The sequence below is a fragment of the Acomys minous genome, assembly GCF_964271855.1.
Source record: "Acomys minous genome assembly, chromosome: 9".
Lineage (NCBI taxonomy): Eukaryota > Metazoa > Chordata > Mammalia > Rodentia > Muridae > Acomys > Acomys minous.
This window is the reverse complement of record NC_140490.1, coordinates 25,931,582-25,947,720: the sequence shown is the minus strand read 5'-3', so window position 1 is coordinate 25,947,720 and position 16,139 is coordinate 25,931,582. Positions and strand designations below refer to the sequence as shown.

The 16,139-nt window shown below is 47.0% G+C and overlaps 1 protein-coding gene across 1 annotated transcript in view; it reads right to left on the bottom strand.

Annotated features, from left to right (window-relative positions):
- Positions 1–15,805, bottom strand: part of UBE2E1 (ubiquitin conjugating enzyme E2 E1) — a 49,867-nt gene extending 34,062 nt beyond the window's left edge. The window contains exons 1-3 of the mRNA XM_084795045.1: positions 15,641–15,805; positions 14,900–15,084; positions 10,800–10,850 (exon numbers count right to left, since the gene is read on the bottom strand). Of these exons, the coding sequence (XP_084651171.1) occupies positions 10,800–10,850; positions 14,900–15,051 (203 nt within the window). The 5' untranslated portion in view covers positions 15,052–15,084; positions 15,641–15,805. The remainder of the gene's footprint in view (positions 1–10,799; positions 10,851–14,899; positions 15,085–15,640) is intronic.
- Between the last annotated feature and the right edge of the window lie 334 nt (positions 15,806–16,139).

The following is a 16,139-nucleotide window of genomic DNA, read 5'->3' as shown; positions in this document are numbered from 1 at the left end:
AGAATTCTAGGAGTTAAGTAATTTTGCCTAAAAAGGACAAATGAAATAACTAATCACTTTTCAAGATAGATACAATGAAATCTTTTAACTGAGATTTAAAATTGAAAATCATCCCCTTTTACTGTTACTACAGTTATCTATCTGTTTAGTGTGGTCGCCACAAACCTGAAGTTGTGCTGTTCAGTGAGTGATTACTGGCTGACCTTCCTATGTGCCCACTACGCACATTTCAGACCTGATGATCACGCTACTCGGAAAACTTTCCAATAACCGCTTTCTGATGGCCCCCTTCTTGGTTCTCCAGCATGAACATCTGAGTGTGAACAAGATGCCCAAGCTCCACACAAAGAGCTCTTCTTTTTTTTTTTTTCCAAAGAGCTCTTCTTCCGTCCCTTTTTTCCTCAGGTTCTTCCCATTCACGAACCTTGTAAATACAGTGAGGTCTCCCAAACATCTCCAGAACATTCCTCAACTCCAACCCCCTAAATCTGACTCCTATCTGACACCTGGTGGGAATCAATTTCACACCTTACTTTGTCGGAGCAGCTGTTTCCAGCCTGACTCCCAGCACACACAGCCCAGCTCTATGCCTGGTTCCTCACTCTCAGGGAAGTCACCACTTTGTAGTTAACAGCAAGCCCACAAACTGGAAGACCCCTTTCTTTTCCTTTCTCATAACTCTGAAGTGCAATCCAAACAGGTCCAGGTGTTCTCCTACCATGTGGCACCACCTTTCCCATTACGCTCCATATACTGGGAGGGTCAGAAAAGCCCTTAAACCCACTGCTTAGGTAAGTGTCACTTGTAGCCTCAAAACCAAGAAAGGCTTTCCTAACTCCTCACTGAACCTGAATCTCTGCTTCCCTCACTGAACCTCTGCTAGACTATTTTTACAGGACCTTCCTCTGGCTTCCTCCTTTCTTCTCATCTTTGAGGTCTTTGCTTAAGTGTATTTAGAAGTCTTTTGCAGGTAATCCCCCCGCCCCGGCTCCGTACTGTGCTGGGTAGATTTATGTCAACTTGACATAAGTCATTTGGGAAGAGGGAACCCCAATTAAGAAACTGCTCTGCTCTGCCAGCCTGACCTGTGGGCAAGCCTGTGGCATTTTCTTGATTAATAATTGTGGGGGACCCAGATGCCCATGGGTGGTGCAGGCCTGAGCAGGGTTCTGCGTTGTGTAAGGAAGCAGTCTGAGCAAGCCACGAGAAGCAAGACAGACAGACAGCAGTCCTCTTCCACCGCTTCTGTTTCAGGTCCTGCCCTGACTTCCCTCAACAATGTCCTGTGACCCCAAGTTGCATGGTCTTTATCACAGCAATAAACACCATACAAAAGACACCTACTAAAACCCAGTGGCGCTGCAGACAAGAGCTCTGGCTTAGGCCCTACAGAGCAATGTCAGCACGCAACAGTTTGCTGTTGAAGCGACTGCTACCTGAGCTGATTATACTGCTGCCACTCTGCACATTTATCAGACGTAAAACATCTATTTTTTTTTCCTCCTAATAAGATTATCCCACTACTCTTTCTAGAGTTTTTTTGCTTTCGAGGCAGTCTCACTCTGTAAGCCAGGTTATACCCAAACTCCAGGCACTCCACCTGCCTCAGACTCCCAAGTGTGTGATATTCCAAATTAAGCTCAATGTCTCTTTCTCTAAGATTTACTAGGTGTACACCCCACATCGGTTTTCTATCTCTCAGTTAAAACAGACTCAAATGCCTAGGGTCCTGACAACACTGTGACTGTCATATCAATGTTAAGAGCCCTACTGAGACCACGCCAATGGTTATTATCCTTTGAGACGGTGCTGACACAAGTCAGGCTGGAGAAGTCTAATGCGATGCTTGTGGTCAAGCTGCTTCTCAACACTAAGACAGAGCGAGGTGACTTCAGCCCCTTTCTTCTCATCTGCCATTTCACCAACTTGTCACATTCAAGGTAGCACATTCTGACAAACAGAATTGGGTTTTAACAACTCTGAGCAAGACACTGCCCTAGGCAGTACACTGAGGAGACTTTCAGGCATATTCTCAGGACAGTCTCTGGCACTATTCCAGCAGGGCAGGAGACATCACCTTGGCCCCCAAAAAGCTTCCCCTCCACATAGAGTAATATGGATTCTGAAAAGCTATTCACAGTGATATGCATATTTTAAAGGAAAAAGTGGTTTGAACACAGCAGTTCTTGCATTAGGCTCTCAAGCAGAGGCTTAATGAGCTTCTAGCCTCCAAGAGGAAGAAGTTGCCCAGGGGATGAGAGGGCAAGCTGCAGCAGTTACTGGGCCTTTTTAGAGTATGGCTAAGTAAGAGGATGAGTAAGAATGGGTTTCCTAAGAAAACCCTATTTCACTTTACTCGTAACAAGGAGTGCATCCGCTGTTTCACCTCTAACAAACAACTGTTTGGAACAGCTTTAGGGTACAGGAAGCCCAATTTACTTAGCATCACTACATCAGTGCTCACTTGCAGGTACAGAGCAGGGAACTTTGTAAGATGGAAGAGTGTCCCCAGAGATATATTTTCTTTATTACACAACCAGTCTAGCCTGAAGAACAGATCACATCTTTTTATCATCCTGACTGAGGTCCAGTTCCTCAATGGCTCTGGAAGGATCCAAACTGCCAAGCTGGGGCCATGGCAGCTGTGAAACCATTTGTGAGAGCAACTTGCCCAACTCTTCCCATTGGTTCCTAAAGAATGTAGTAAGATATTCTGGCAGCCCCTCAGATCTACACCAGTCACTCATGCCTATGAAATGAACACACATGGGGAAATGGTGATCAACCATTTCTCAGGCACCCTAGGAATCCTGAGACAGAACAGTCCCTAGTCTCAAGGAGACTCAAGTCCCCTGGGAAAGAACAGGCAGGAGGCAGATGCTACTGCCTTTAGGGCCAAAGTGTTCCTCACACACCAGAAGGGCTTCCAAGCCCATAGAGAGCTGTCCGGCCATCAAAACTTCAGGTTGTCAGCTTTTCAAAAGGAAACTTCTCTGCCAATAGCCTCAATTCAACATTCTACCATCTTCTTTAGAGCTGTGTTTTTAAAAATGTTTCATCTCCCTCTGGGCCCTCCATCCTTCTGTTTGCTTTCCCCTCTTGGTCTATTTAACACACACACACATACACATACACACACACACACACACACACACACACACACACACACACACACTGTTTCTTGGCTTCCTCTTTTTCCAGGTCTTGTTTCTCTATCTTCATTTACATATACATATATTCAAAATATAGTTCTATTTGGAACTTGCTGTGTAACCCAGGATTGCCTCCAACTCATGAGCCTCCTGCCTCAGTCTCCCCTGCACTGTAACAATGGGATGTGATCAGCTTTTAGAACACTTCCTGGTCCTTGCCTTTACAGCATTATTTCATACGCTTTGCCATCACAAATTTTCAAAACTCATGTGGACTTGCAAAGCCACCTCCAGCCTCAGCACCTCTGCCAAGGTCCTTGGATTTGACTGGAACATACTTAGCCACTTCCTGGAATCTGCTTCCTTTATACTCTGTGAGGTAAACAAAAGAACCTAAGTGTCCTGGTTAGCTTGATTGGTCAAGCAGACATCCTAGAATCATCTAAGTCTCAAGTGAGCAAATACCTAGATTATCTGTAGGGAACTGTCTTGTTGGTTGATATAGGAGGGCCCAGCCCACTGTAGGTGGCAGCATTCCTTAGGCAGGGAGCTAACAAACATTAGCCTGCATAAGGCAGCAAGCAGAATCCTCTATGGCTTCTGCCATGTTTCCTTGGTTAGAGGTAATGCAGTGTAGAGCAGCAGGCAGACAGACCTGCCTTCAGATTTCTACCTGGGTTCCTGCTCTGGTGTGTCTTAGTGATAGACTGTAATAAACCCTTCTACCCTAAGTTGTTTTTGGTCATGGTATTTATCACAACAATGAAACTAGGAACTATACAAATATAAAGTTTTCATGGACAATGTATGAGTACCGCACCACTCTCATGGTGTCTCTTATGGCTCTAAAATCTTTCAACTGAAAAGCTGAGGGAAACACGTAGGCTCAGAACCATTCCTCTTTGCCTCTCGAGGAATTTATAATCTACTTAATTTGCCTAATTTTACCTAAAAGCAGGCAGATCTGAGAGTTCAGTAATTGATTAACAATAAACTCAAATATACTACCAAACTACAATCATTTCCTATTCTGTGGCAGAAACATGCTGGGACATTACATATGATCCACAAAAGCTCTGGAGAGAGAACTTGCCTTCCTCAGCCACTTTTCCTGTGTTAAAGTTACATGTTCCCCCAAACCCAGAACCTCTGCTTCCCTAGAGCAGCCCAGTCCTGCTTCTTCTGTGTCCATCTCCTCTTCTCTCTACTCTAAAGGCTACTAGGCCCCTAACCACACACATTATAGCAGCGAACACTAAGTCTACTGATTCTTGCCCAACTGCATGTCTCTGTCCAAACTACTCCATAAAAATTTCATTTCCTCGGCCAGGCATGGTGGTGCACGCCTTTAATCCCAGCACTTGAGAGGCAGAGGCAGGTGGTTCTAAACTAGCCTGGTCTATAGAGTGAGTTCCAGGACAGCCAGAGCTATATAGGGAAAAATAACAAAACAAAACAAAAAAATTCATTTCCCACTCAAAAGTTTCAAAGATTCTCTAATGTCAAAATGAAATTAAGTCTTTGGCCTGATTTCATCTCTTATTACATCCTCCCACTAGGTCTGCACTCTACAGCCCATGGCTTGCGCGCCACATGACAGCCCTCTCTACCTGCCCTCTACCACATTCGCTGGCAGGTTCCTCGCTGAATCTGCACCTCACTCTTCACCCTAGTTCCCGTCTCCTCCTGAGACCCTTGCAGATGACCACATGGTCCAGCCATGGCCCGCACACCCAGGGCAAAGCTGCTCTCACTCTTCTACACCTCCACAGCACGGCACTCGCAGTAGTTACCTCAATATTTCACATTTCCACTTTCTTAGCACCTTTAATAGATTATGAGCCACTTGAAAGTAGTTCCTTTTCATATACAATAAGCACATAAGAGTTTGTAACAGAGAATATCAGCACCTTTACAAAAATCTCTAAAACTAGTATCACCTTTTAAGCTATAAGGATTTTTTTTAAAGCAACATATTAACAACAATATTGTTTTTACTGCATTTTTTTTCTTTTTGGTTTTTCGAGACAGGGTTTCTCTGTGTAGTCTTGGCTGTCCTGAACTCACTTTGTAAACCAGGCTGGCCTCGGAACTCACAGAGATCCGCCTGCCTCTGCCTCCCAAGTGCTGGGATTATAGATGTGCACCACCACACCTGGCTCTCAAATAGTTTTTTTTTAAAGATGCATTTTATTTATGTGTATGTTTCTGTGTAAGTGAATATGGCTACTCCGAAGGCCACAAGAAAGCACTGGATCCCCTGGAGCTGGAATCTTCCTGCGTGGGTTTTGGAAACATCCCCTACTGAGCAGCAAGCCCTCTCAAACCCTGAGCATCTCTCCAGCCTACTCAGGTTCTTCCTACATACACAAACCCACTGCATATGACTTAGCATTTAACACTATAAGTGTACAATTCAGTGACATGAATTACATTTACAACGTTGTACAACAACTGACACTACCCAGCTCCAATATGTTCACCATTCAGTATGGAAACTTCGAGGATTAATAACTCCTTACCATCAGGCAATGCAGGATAATCACAAATCCAAAGCTAGCTTAGGTTACACAGCAGGAACCTGTCTCCAAAACAAGGGTGTGCTAGCATGTACAGTAATCTCAGCATTTGGAAAGTGGAAGCAGGAAGACTGGCATTCAAAGACATCCTCCCTTAAACAGCAGGTTCAAGGTCAGCCTGAGCTAGAAAAGACTGTCTTAAAGCAAAAGACCAGGCTTTCCAGCACTATAACCTAGACAGGCTAAGCACTGGGCCCCTTTAGTAGAGAGGAGTAGAAGGTTAAGAATTCTATGACAGGGGCTGGACAGATGGCTCAGAGGTTAAGAGCACTGCTCTGCCAGAGGTCCTGAGTTCAATTCCCAGCAACATGGTAGCTCACAACCATCTATAATGTGATATGATTCCCTCTTCTGGCCTGCAAGCACACATGAAGGCAAGGCACTGTATACATAATAATAAATAAATCTTTAAAAAAAAAATTCTAAGACAAGCAGCTGGGCGGTGGTGGTGCACGCCTTTAATCCCAGCACTCACACTTGGGAAGCAGAGGCAGGTGGATTGCTGTGAGTTCAAGGCCAGCCTGATCTACAAAGCAAGTCTAGGACAGCCAAGGCTACATAGAGAGACCCTGTCTGGGATGGGGGGGGGGGGAAGAGAATTCTAGACAAACGGACTGCTTGTTTTTCTGTTTTTTGAGACAAGGCCTTTCTGTGTAGCCTTTCCTGTCCTAGAACTCACACTGTAGATCAGGCTGGACTTGAACTCTGTTTTGTTTTTGTAAATGTTTCACCACAAAACATCTTTAAAAGAAAAAAATCTTTTTCTAATTATGTAATACAACTGTTGGAAGGGAAAGTACTGACTTAATTTTACATATTCAAATAAAATAAAATTAAAACACTTGTCAAATATAAAATTATATAAAGAAAAATCCAATTTTGCTACCCTCTCCCTGTGTTTAAAATGCTTGATGACTTCTCAAAAGTACTTTATCTAAAATAACACCAACCAAAATTCTGAATTTTGGGTTTCCAGTTACACTAGCTTACTCATAATACAGGCATTCCCATCAAATAAAACTAAAGTAGAAAGTACTTGGGCAAAATATGCCAGTTATGCTGAGTAAATTTACTGCCCAAAGACATTCGTGTTCAGTCATCCAATATAGCTAGTCAATTTAGCAAAGTCTAAGCCGTGGGCTACAAATAACAGCTACAAAACTGATCCTGGTGGCCCAAAGTTCATGAGCTATCTAGAAGGCATAATTTTTCTATCCTAAATAGAGAAAGCTTTATGGAATCATTACAGTAATCACAATAATATTTCCCCTTAAAAGATAGAGAAATATCATATCCAAATATATGGTAAATTACAGAAATATTTCATTCACTATATAGACACAGAGACACACACATACACATCCATCCCGGAGGGGGGAGAGAGATTCAAATACACCACTATATAGCTTGATGGCTGAAAGTAAGAATTTAATTTGCATGGCAATATAAAGCAATTAATATTTTTACAGTCCCTAGGGGCTAGAGATGACTGAGTAGTTAAGAGTGTTGCTGATATGGAAGGAACCCAAATTCTAGTCCCAGAATTCATGATGGGCAGTTCAGGCTGCCTGTAACTCCAGGGATCAATGCCTTCTCTTGACCTCCATAGGCAGCTACCACATGCACACACACACACAAACCCATACTCAGAAACACATGTGCACATGTAATTTATTAAAAAATAATCTACTTAACACAAATGATTACCTTTTCTCATGCAAGATATTTAGCAACTGAAATTCACATAAGTTTTGAAGATCAATAATGTCGAATCCAAACTGCTTAGCCAAGCACTGACACTAGTGAGCCCAAGCAGCACAGGTGCTCTGGGGAGGAGCTCTCATGTACATATAATAAGCAGCTGTCCACTGGGAGGATGCTGTGTGCTACTGCTGTGCTTTAAGAAAGTAGTGTATCTAAATTTCAAACTATACAACTGATGGAAAGAAGTTCTGGAAAGGGTAAAGAATATCTAAATGCATTAAGTGAAAGCCAATCATTTAGCTTATAATCAATGAAACTACAATTTCACTAGGATCTACTGAGTCTTTATGCTGAGGGTAACACCAGAAAAAAATTTTAATATATACATTTAATATATTTAATTCACACATCTTAATTGAAGCTGACTTCAAAAAGCATCCAAGCTAATTTATCTACTCTGTCCTAACAATAAAGGCCATCAACATATTTAATACTTATTCTTACATAGGCTGGTAAAATGGCTCAACAGGTAGACACTTGCCTCCAAGCCCGACAATCTGAGTTCATTCCTTAAGACCCATATGCTAGGATTCTGCTAGTTCTCCTCTGACACCCACACACATGCAGTAGCACATATGCATCAGCACACATATACAAAATGAATAAATGTTATTTTTAATTGGTTTTAAATTCTCTATATGAGGTAGTACAAAATATAAAACCAAACTCAGACAAGAGCCCAGGACAGAAACTACAACATAACAGAAGGCAACCAAAAAGCAGAAACTCAAATTCTTACCACTTAACACAGTGGTTCTCAACCTGTGGGTTGATCCGATCACATATCGGATATCCTGCATATCAGATATTTACATTATGATTCATAACAATAGCAAAATAACAACTACAAAGTAACATCAGAAATAATCTTATGGTTGGGGGTTACCACAACATGAGAAACAGTATTAAAGGGTCTGCATTAGGAAGGTTAAGAACCACTGACTTAGCCGAGCGTGGTGGCGCACACCTTTAATCCGAGCACTCACACTTGGGAGACAGAGGCAGGTGGATCTCTGTAAGTTTGAGGCCAGCCTGGTCTACAAAGTGAGTCCAGGATGCCAGGGCTACATGAAGAAACCCTGTCTCGAAATGAAAGAAAGAGGGGGGGGGAACCACTGACTTAAAAAGTCCAGTGGGGGTGGGTGGGGGAGACTGGAAAGATGGTTCAGTGGTTAAGAGCAATGGCTGCTCTTCCAGAGGACCTGGGTTCAATTCCCAGCAACCACATGACAGCTCCTAACTGCCTGTAACTCCTGCTCCAGAGGATCTGAGACCCACAGACAAACATACTTGCAGGTAAAAATATCAGTACACTTGAAATTAAAAAAAAAAAAAAAGATAAAGAAAAAGAAAGAAAGAAAAGTCCAATGGGGAATAGCTCCAGAAATCAAAGAAGCTGCTATTTGTAAAGGGTAGCCTTATACACCCTTTTGCAAAATAAAGATATCTATTCTGTTCTTAGAATTCACACTCTCCCCAAAATATATCCCAGCATCCAGTGTAGATCACCTCAGCCCCAGGGGATGCTCAAAGGTCTCAGCTTGAAGGCTGATTATGAGAAATGTACAAAGACAGAACGTCCTTCATGCTGACAAACACAAACCTCTCAGAGATGAACCCTGCAACAACATGAAGTATACTTATCCTGATTCTAAAAAATGATTAATCTCATAAAAATCTTCAAATTGTTTACAGTTTTAAATTTGATAGCACTTATTCAAAAGAAAGCCACTGTATGTTTGAGTAAGTGATACTTGTGTTGAAGTTACAGCTTATAATACGATCAGTTAGAGCTGTCTGAACTCACAGGAGACACACGCAGGGGAGACAATACCAACAGCAGCAGCAGCTACAGCACAGACCTACCGTAGGGAATGTTCGCGACTGCACACAAACAACCAGGGGAAGCTTTGGACTTCCATCTAAACTGTTTAGTATTTCTCCACCTTCTCAACCACTGAAAAAATGATCAGCCACAAAAGAAGTCCTTGAGAGTAATTAGGGGCTCAGGTAAAGAACTGGTTTAAAAGCATCTTACTGGGGAGCGTAGCTAAGTTGGTAAAGTGCATGCTTGAGGTCCTGAGTTTAGCCTGGCATAAAGCCAGCATGGCACCTCACACCTGTAATGCCAGCACTAGGGGGAAGGTAAAGACAGGAGGAACAGAAACTTAAGGCTACCCTCAGCTACTCATCAAGTCTAAGGCTAGCCTCAAGAGCCTATCTCAAAAAAAAGTACCTAATCTCAAAATGACTTCCTTACTTGTAAGGACAAAATTTCAAAAAGTAACACAGATCAGATCAACATTACAAACGAATTATACAAACTAGAACAAAAGAGTGGCTGCATTGCTCAGTGGGGACCAAGCTTACAGCTCAAGCCGGGCAGGCTGAGCCGGGTCCCGGGAACAACCCCACAGGGCTGCCCTTACCTTCCCCATGCACACAGCATGCAGTCCCACAGAAGAACACCTAAGTTCGCTCTGAGTCGACCAACCATGGTCTTCAGACATGAGTGTTAAGAGCAAAATACTTCACTTAGCCTCCATCCTGAATGTCTGCACACACTCACTATGTGTATCTACTAAGTATTTGACAGTAACTCCTACCTGTAAACTTAAAGCACCCACAAAATCTCACCTTCTGTTCAAGGGGTTCCTACTAACTCTTTAAGATCCTCATGATTCAAGTATCAATTTTGGACAAACCATCATGACTTCTTACCACCTTGACTCAAAAATGCAAAAAAGTGGTGATTTTATAAATCCACTCGGCCAACACACGCTTTGAAAGCTGGCTCCAACTGTTTTCACACTGAAACACTCACATATATGCTCAGTCTGAATTAAGTAACATCAACAAAACCCACCATTTTTTAAGAGTTCAAAATTTAAAGCAAAATTGTTCTATAAAGCCACCAATTATTTCCTGGATTGCTTTGCTAAAGTCAAAACAAAATTACATAGGATGGAGTAGGTGCGAGGCCCCAGCTTGCTCTCACTGCACACTCCAGCATCTCATGGGAACTGCAGTGAGCCTGTCCCAGCAAGGCAATCCTAACCCAAAATGTCCAAAGCTGCACGTGCAAACAGCCGGTATACACCTCCCTAACTATCCTAACCTCACAGCTTTGTTTCATATACACAAGTGCCCACTCCATGCAAATCCAGTCCTTCTCAACAGCTCTGAGCCCCCCGCATGTCACACCCACAGCTAAACAAGCAAAGGCCATAGAAGAAAAGCAACATTCTATAACAGAAAGAAAACCCAAAATAGAAGTTAAGAAAAATTTAAGAAGGTAGCTCACCTGCAGTTTGGTGGTGGGTCTAAAGTGATGTCCGCCAGCTCCTTCTGGATCCTAGGAGATCAGGAAACAAGAGTTAGTTGGAGGCCCTCCCAGAACCAGGTCTCAAAGCCCACCTTACTCCAGAGGAAGGAGAGGACAGCCAGGTGTGCCATGTTGGGGAGATGCTCCAGTGCAGGGGATGCAGGGGAGAAGCTTGAGATCTCTCCCACCCTCAACAGTATGGGGCTTCCAATGCTGCCAAGCACACAAGGGCAGCTGTCCTGGATGTTTTCCACTTACTCAATTTAAAATTGTCTCCATTGCTGTGGTCCCCAAACTTCCCAGCATCTCACCCATGAATGTAAAAGTCATTAAGCTGAGCTGAGTCGGCCCTGGGACGCCCAGACTCTGCACCCGGCAGCTGTAGTCCTGCAGTCCTGTAGCTCTTGCCCCAGCTCGCTCCCACCTCCCAACCCCAGTCACTCTAGTACCAAGACTCTGCAGTGCCAGGCCTATTGGTCCCCTGTACACAGTGACTTCACATGCCAGCCCACCCCTCGACCAGGCCCATAGTTTTGAGTCTCCAGCAGAGCATGACCCCTCAGGTTGTACCCTATTCCGCAACCCGCCCTTCCCATGAGGCCGGGACCCCTCCCAAAGGACAGGAGCGCCCTCCCACCCCGCAGGTCGGGACCTCGCACACCAGCGCCCCCCGCAGGTCGGAACCTCGCACACCAGCGCCGGCCGACAGGTCCGGACCTCGCGGACAGCACATCGCACCGCCGGCCGGAACCTGCACATCAGCGCCCTCAGCAGGTCAGGACTTCTAAGACCCGGACCCTAAAGGGGCGAAGTGGCCGACCGGCAAAGCCAACATGGCCGCTCGGCCCTAGTGACCGCCACCGTCAAGGGTCGAGCGGCTCAGTTAGTGCTGAGCGGAGCTGAGGGCGGCCGGACCCCCCCGGAGGCCCCGCACAGGTGCACCGGCCACCTGCGCCCGCCCGCTCCCAGCCCCCAACTTCCCGGGCACCCCGGGCGGGCGAGCCCCAGCCCGCAGGCCCGCAGCGGCCTCCCCGCACCTCCTCACTTCACAAAGAGCCCATCCCCCACCCCTAGGCCGAAGCCACTGACAGTTCACACGGAGCCCTGGCCTTTGTCTTCTGCTTACCTAGGCGCTTAGACGAACTTTGGGGCCTTAAGCTGCTTCTCCTACAGGGAGACTATTTTTATAACTTCTGCTAACGGGCTGTTGCAACTTAAAAATCCACCAAGGCAGCTAGTAAAAATAACGACAACTCTCACACTCGGCAATCTGAACGACAATGGAGGTTTTTTGCCTTTCCAAAGATTTTCGGAGGGTAGGAAGTGGCCAGCTGAAATGCACTGACTTTTTTAAACTGGCACTTCTTCCACGTTAAAAGGAAAAACAAATTGAGTGATGACTGGGGAAGTTCTTCAAACTTTCCTATTGAAGGGCACTTCCTGTGCCTACAAACGTGGTCCAGTTTAGAACACCCAGTCTCTACCGACATCTACTAGGGTCCTGCTAAATTCTACTGCTTCCAGTAAGCACTTCAGCCCCCATACATTTTCATCTGCTGTTTCATTCACATCTGGAAGTTAAACTAAAATTTGAAGCACTAGTTTCTGGATCCTTGCACCTACGGGAATTGACAATTTTCAGACCTGTCAGAAAGCAAACACATCCTCCCTAGCTGTGAAAGGACAGTTGCTACTTCAGTACTTACAAGGCTGGCGAGATAGCTCACAGCCTTAGGTGCTCACCACCCTACTGATGAGTTCAGTCCCCGTGGAGGGAGAAAACAAGAACTCCGGCAATTTGGCCTCTGACCTCTACACATGTGCCCTGAGATGCTGGAACCCACACATACCATATGAATATGCACAAAATAAATTATAATATTTTAAAAAGTATAATTCCAGGCGGGTTTTGCCCATGGACTCTCAAACACCACCAGAGATCTGCCAGTGACTCAAAGGCCAGTTCCAAGAGTGAATGCAGCCCTGCCCACTCTACACTGGTGCTTCCCCTACCTTTTGGCTTAGAAACCACTTTGCACCGTGAATGAAACTCCTCAGTAGGCGAGTTAGGTTTCCACACCAACCCCGGTACATGTGCCCCTTCCGACTCCATGGGCAGCACCTACCTTCCAAACCAATGTATTTCAGCCCCAGTCCTAATTTCTCCCTTTCATCCTCTCCTAGATAGACTTTCTGGTGTGTTAACCTTAGCTGCTCTGTTTTAACACAAAAAGCCATCATTTTAATTTGCTGCATTAAAAGACACCTAAAACATGCTAGTTTACAAGCAAAGTTATTATTTACTGTTTCCCGGCTTCCATGTCCTACTGCTAACAGTTCTTTACAGGCTGTTTCCAAATAAGGCTTTATGTAGTCCAGGCTGGCAATGGAGTGACGATGGATGTTTCTAACTTCCTTAGCACACACAGACTAACAGCATCCACAGGAAAAGCCAGTGATTTGTTCCACACCGACAAAAAGCAAACTGCTTTCATACCTGTCTGTTTTCTTCCCAACATAATCACAAGCACACCGGATTTCTAGTCCCACCAACCACCAGCTAATGGCCTGCACTGGGGCAAGGCAGGTCAAAAGCAGATGAGAATGGAGAGCTGATGAGGGCTGGGATGGAGAAGAGCCATCCTGAGCAAAAAGGGTTGAACAAGGCTAGGCTCACGGACACTCACAGGGGCTCGATCAAAGCCCCCGGAGAGGCTGCCATACAACCAAAGCACTGAAAATGAGACCAGTCAGACCAAGGCATCGACACTTCTCTCAAGACCCGAGCACTAACCATTTAAAATGAACTGACGTCACTACATCAGTCCAGTTAGGACACTAAGACAGCAAACCACGTTTCTGAATTTCAGGTCAGGGAAAACGACAGAGCACACTGTCAGTTTCTGAGTTCCAGGCTCACTACCCAGCAGAGAGATCCAAAGCTGTTTAGATTTTCCATTTCATTTTAAATTCTTTTAAGAAGTGTCCCTCCACCCCCAACACACACACACACAGCCCAGTCTCCATTCCTTACTATGGTCAACTATCTCACTAGAGAAGGATTTATTGAAGGATGTCAGAGGAATTCCCAGGTATCTGCTTGGGATTATTTGCTGGATCACAGGGATCAGATGTTACTTAAGGGTGACAGAGGCAGAGTTTCCACGTTTGGTGTACAAGTGGCTCACTTCTGTAACCTCAGCAATCAAGAGGTGGAGACAAGAGTTCAAGGCCAGCCTAGGCTACACAATGTCACCCTGTCTAATCAAACAACAGCTGGGCGGTGGTGGCACATGCCTTTGATCCCAGCACTGGGGAGGCAGAGGCAAGTGGATCTCTTTGGAGGCCAGTCTGGTCTGCAGGGAAAGTTCTAGGTCAGCCAGGGCTACACAGAAGAAACCCTGTCTAGAAACCACCACTGAAGTCCTTAAACAGAAAACAAAAAACAAAAACAAAACTCCCAACACTCCAAAAATAACTGAAAACAACCATCTTAGTCACTCCCTCAACTCTCCAAATGGGAAAAGGCTCTTCAAATTCCTCCAGAAAACATCACCTAAATTTCTTAAGTGCTAATGGAAGTAAGTTATTCCTTAAGCAATTCATGGGGAAAGAAAGCTCTATTCAGAAAACATCATCCCTGCAACAGGTGAAGAGAAGGAAAGATGGTCAGAATTCATTTTGGCCTGAGAAGGTATTGCTTAGTTTTGACAGTTGCTGGAAAAGGTATTAATTACCAAGTTGGATGACAGCCTGGGGGAGGGGAGGAGGGAGTCACAGATCCCCAACTACCAGGACGAAGGAAGATTCTGAAATCACATTAAGAGTCAGGCATAAAAGTAATGAGGATTCTGGAAACTTCAACAAGAAATGGTCGAGGCCAACCACCACTGCTGCATACGGACAAGGGCATTACCAAAACCAGAAACAGCGAGCAGTGGAGAACACTGGTGGGATTCCCATGGCCCATTTTTCCTGCCTGAGACCGCACGGGAGACTGTCGTTGAAGCCACCCTTCCTGACATGCAGCACGAGGCAACTGGGAAGCTCTGACGCCTGGGGAGAAAGGAGTGGGATACCTCTTGGCGCTGGTGGAGAGGAGCTTCGAGTTTTTGCTCATGTTGACTTTACTCTCCTTCTTCTTGGGGGTGCTGGCTTCTTTCTCGGTCTGCTGGTTGGAGGACGAAGATGAGGAGGAGCTGGTGCTGGCCCTCGAATCGTCATCCGACATAGCGAACCCCCCACCCCACCCCGCGAACGGCCCCTGCAGGGGGGAGGAAACAAAACAGAAACACAGACCATGCAGGCGCTGCTGCAAAGAGGGAACTCCGCTGTCAGGAGGGCGCGGGCCGGGCCACCCCCCGCCGCCCTGCAGAGGATCGGGGAGGGGGGGCCCACCGCTGCACCGGCCGAAGGGACGCGGGGGCCGCGGTCGCGCGGGGGCGGCCCGCGTAAGGGCCGGGAGCTGCCGCCACCGCCGCCGCCGTCCCCGAGGCCTCCCGGCGTCCGCTCGAGTTCCGCGAGGTCGGGACGAGCCGGGCGGGGACGGTGGGTGAGGAAGCCGAGAGTGGGCCGCGTGGGCCGCGGGGGACACGGCGCCCGGCCAGGCCCGGCCACGCGGGGCTGCGCTCGCAGGCCGGCGCGCACAATGCGCCCGGGCGGGCGGGTCCCCGAGGGGACCGGGCCGAGCTGACAGTTCGCGCGGCCCCCGCCGCCCCGGCCCTCCGCGCCCCCCGGCCCGGCCCGGCTGCCCGCGGCCCGGCGCCGCCGCCCGCCCCCAGCCCCAGGCCCCGCGGCTCGCCCTGGGGGCCCCCCCGCACCTCTCTTTGTGTCTGGCTGCTCCGTGCCGCCGCCGCGGCTGCTGCTGCGGCTGCGGCTGGGCCTGGCCACTCGTGTCTCGCTCTCGCTGGGAGAGAAGCGGAAGTGCAGCAACAGCAACTATTAACCAGGCAATGGCTTCCCCGGCCGCACACGCTCCGCGCCACTCCTCCTCTCCGCCCCGCCCCGCGCCCCTCCCCCGCCGCACCTGGGGGCCGCAGCCCGGGAGCCCCGAGCGACCCTGGCGTGGCCTCGGGACCCGGCGGCGGGCGGAGTCGGGCAGGAGGTGGGGGGCGGGGGGGACGCCTGCTGCCTAGAGGGATCCGGAGAGACTAAGGGAAGTTCTTCCCTGGAGGGCTTTGGGAAAGGGCGAGAGGGTGAGGTGGCCGGCGTCGGGAAAAGATGGTACTCTCCAGGCGAGGACTTTGACTCCTCCTCAAAAGTGGTCGGTTTAAAGAGAGAAGGAGAAAGAAAGAAAATCCCCTAACAGGGTTTTCCTTT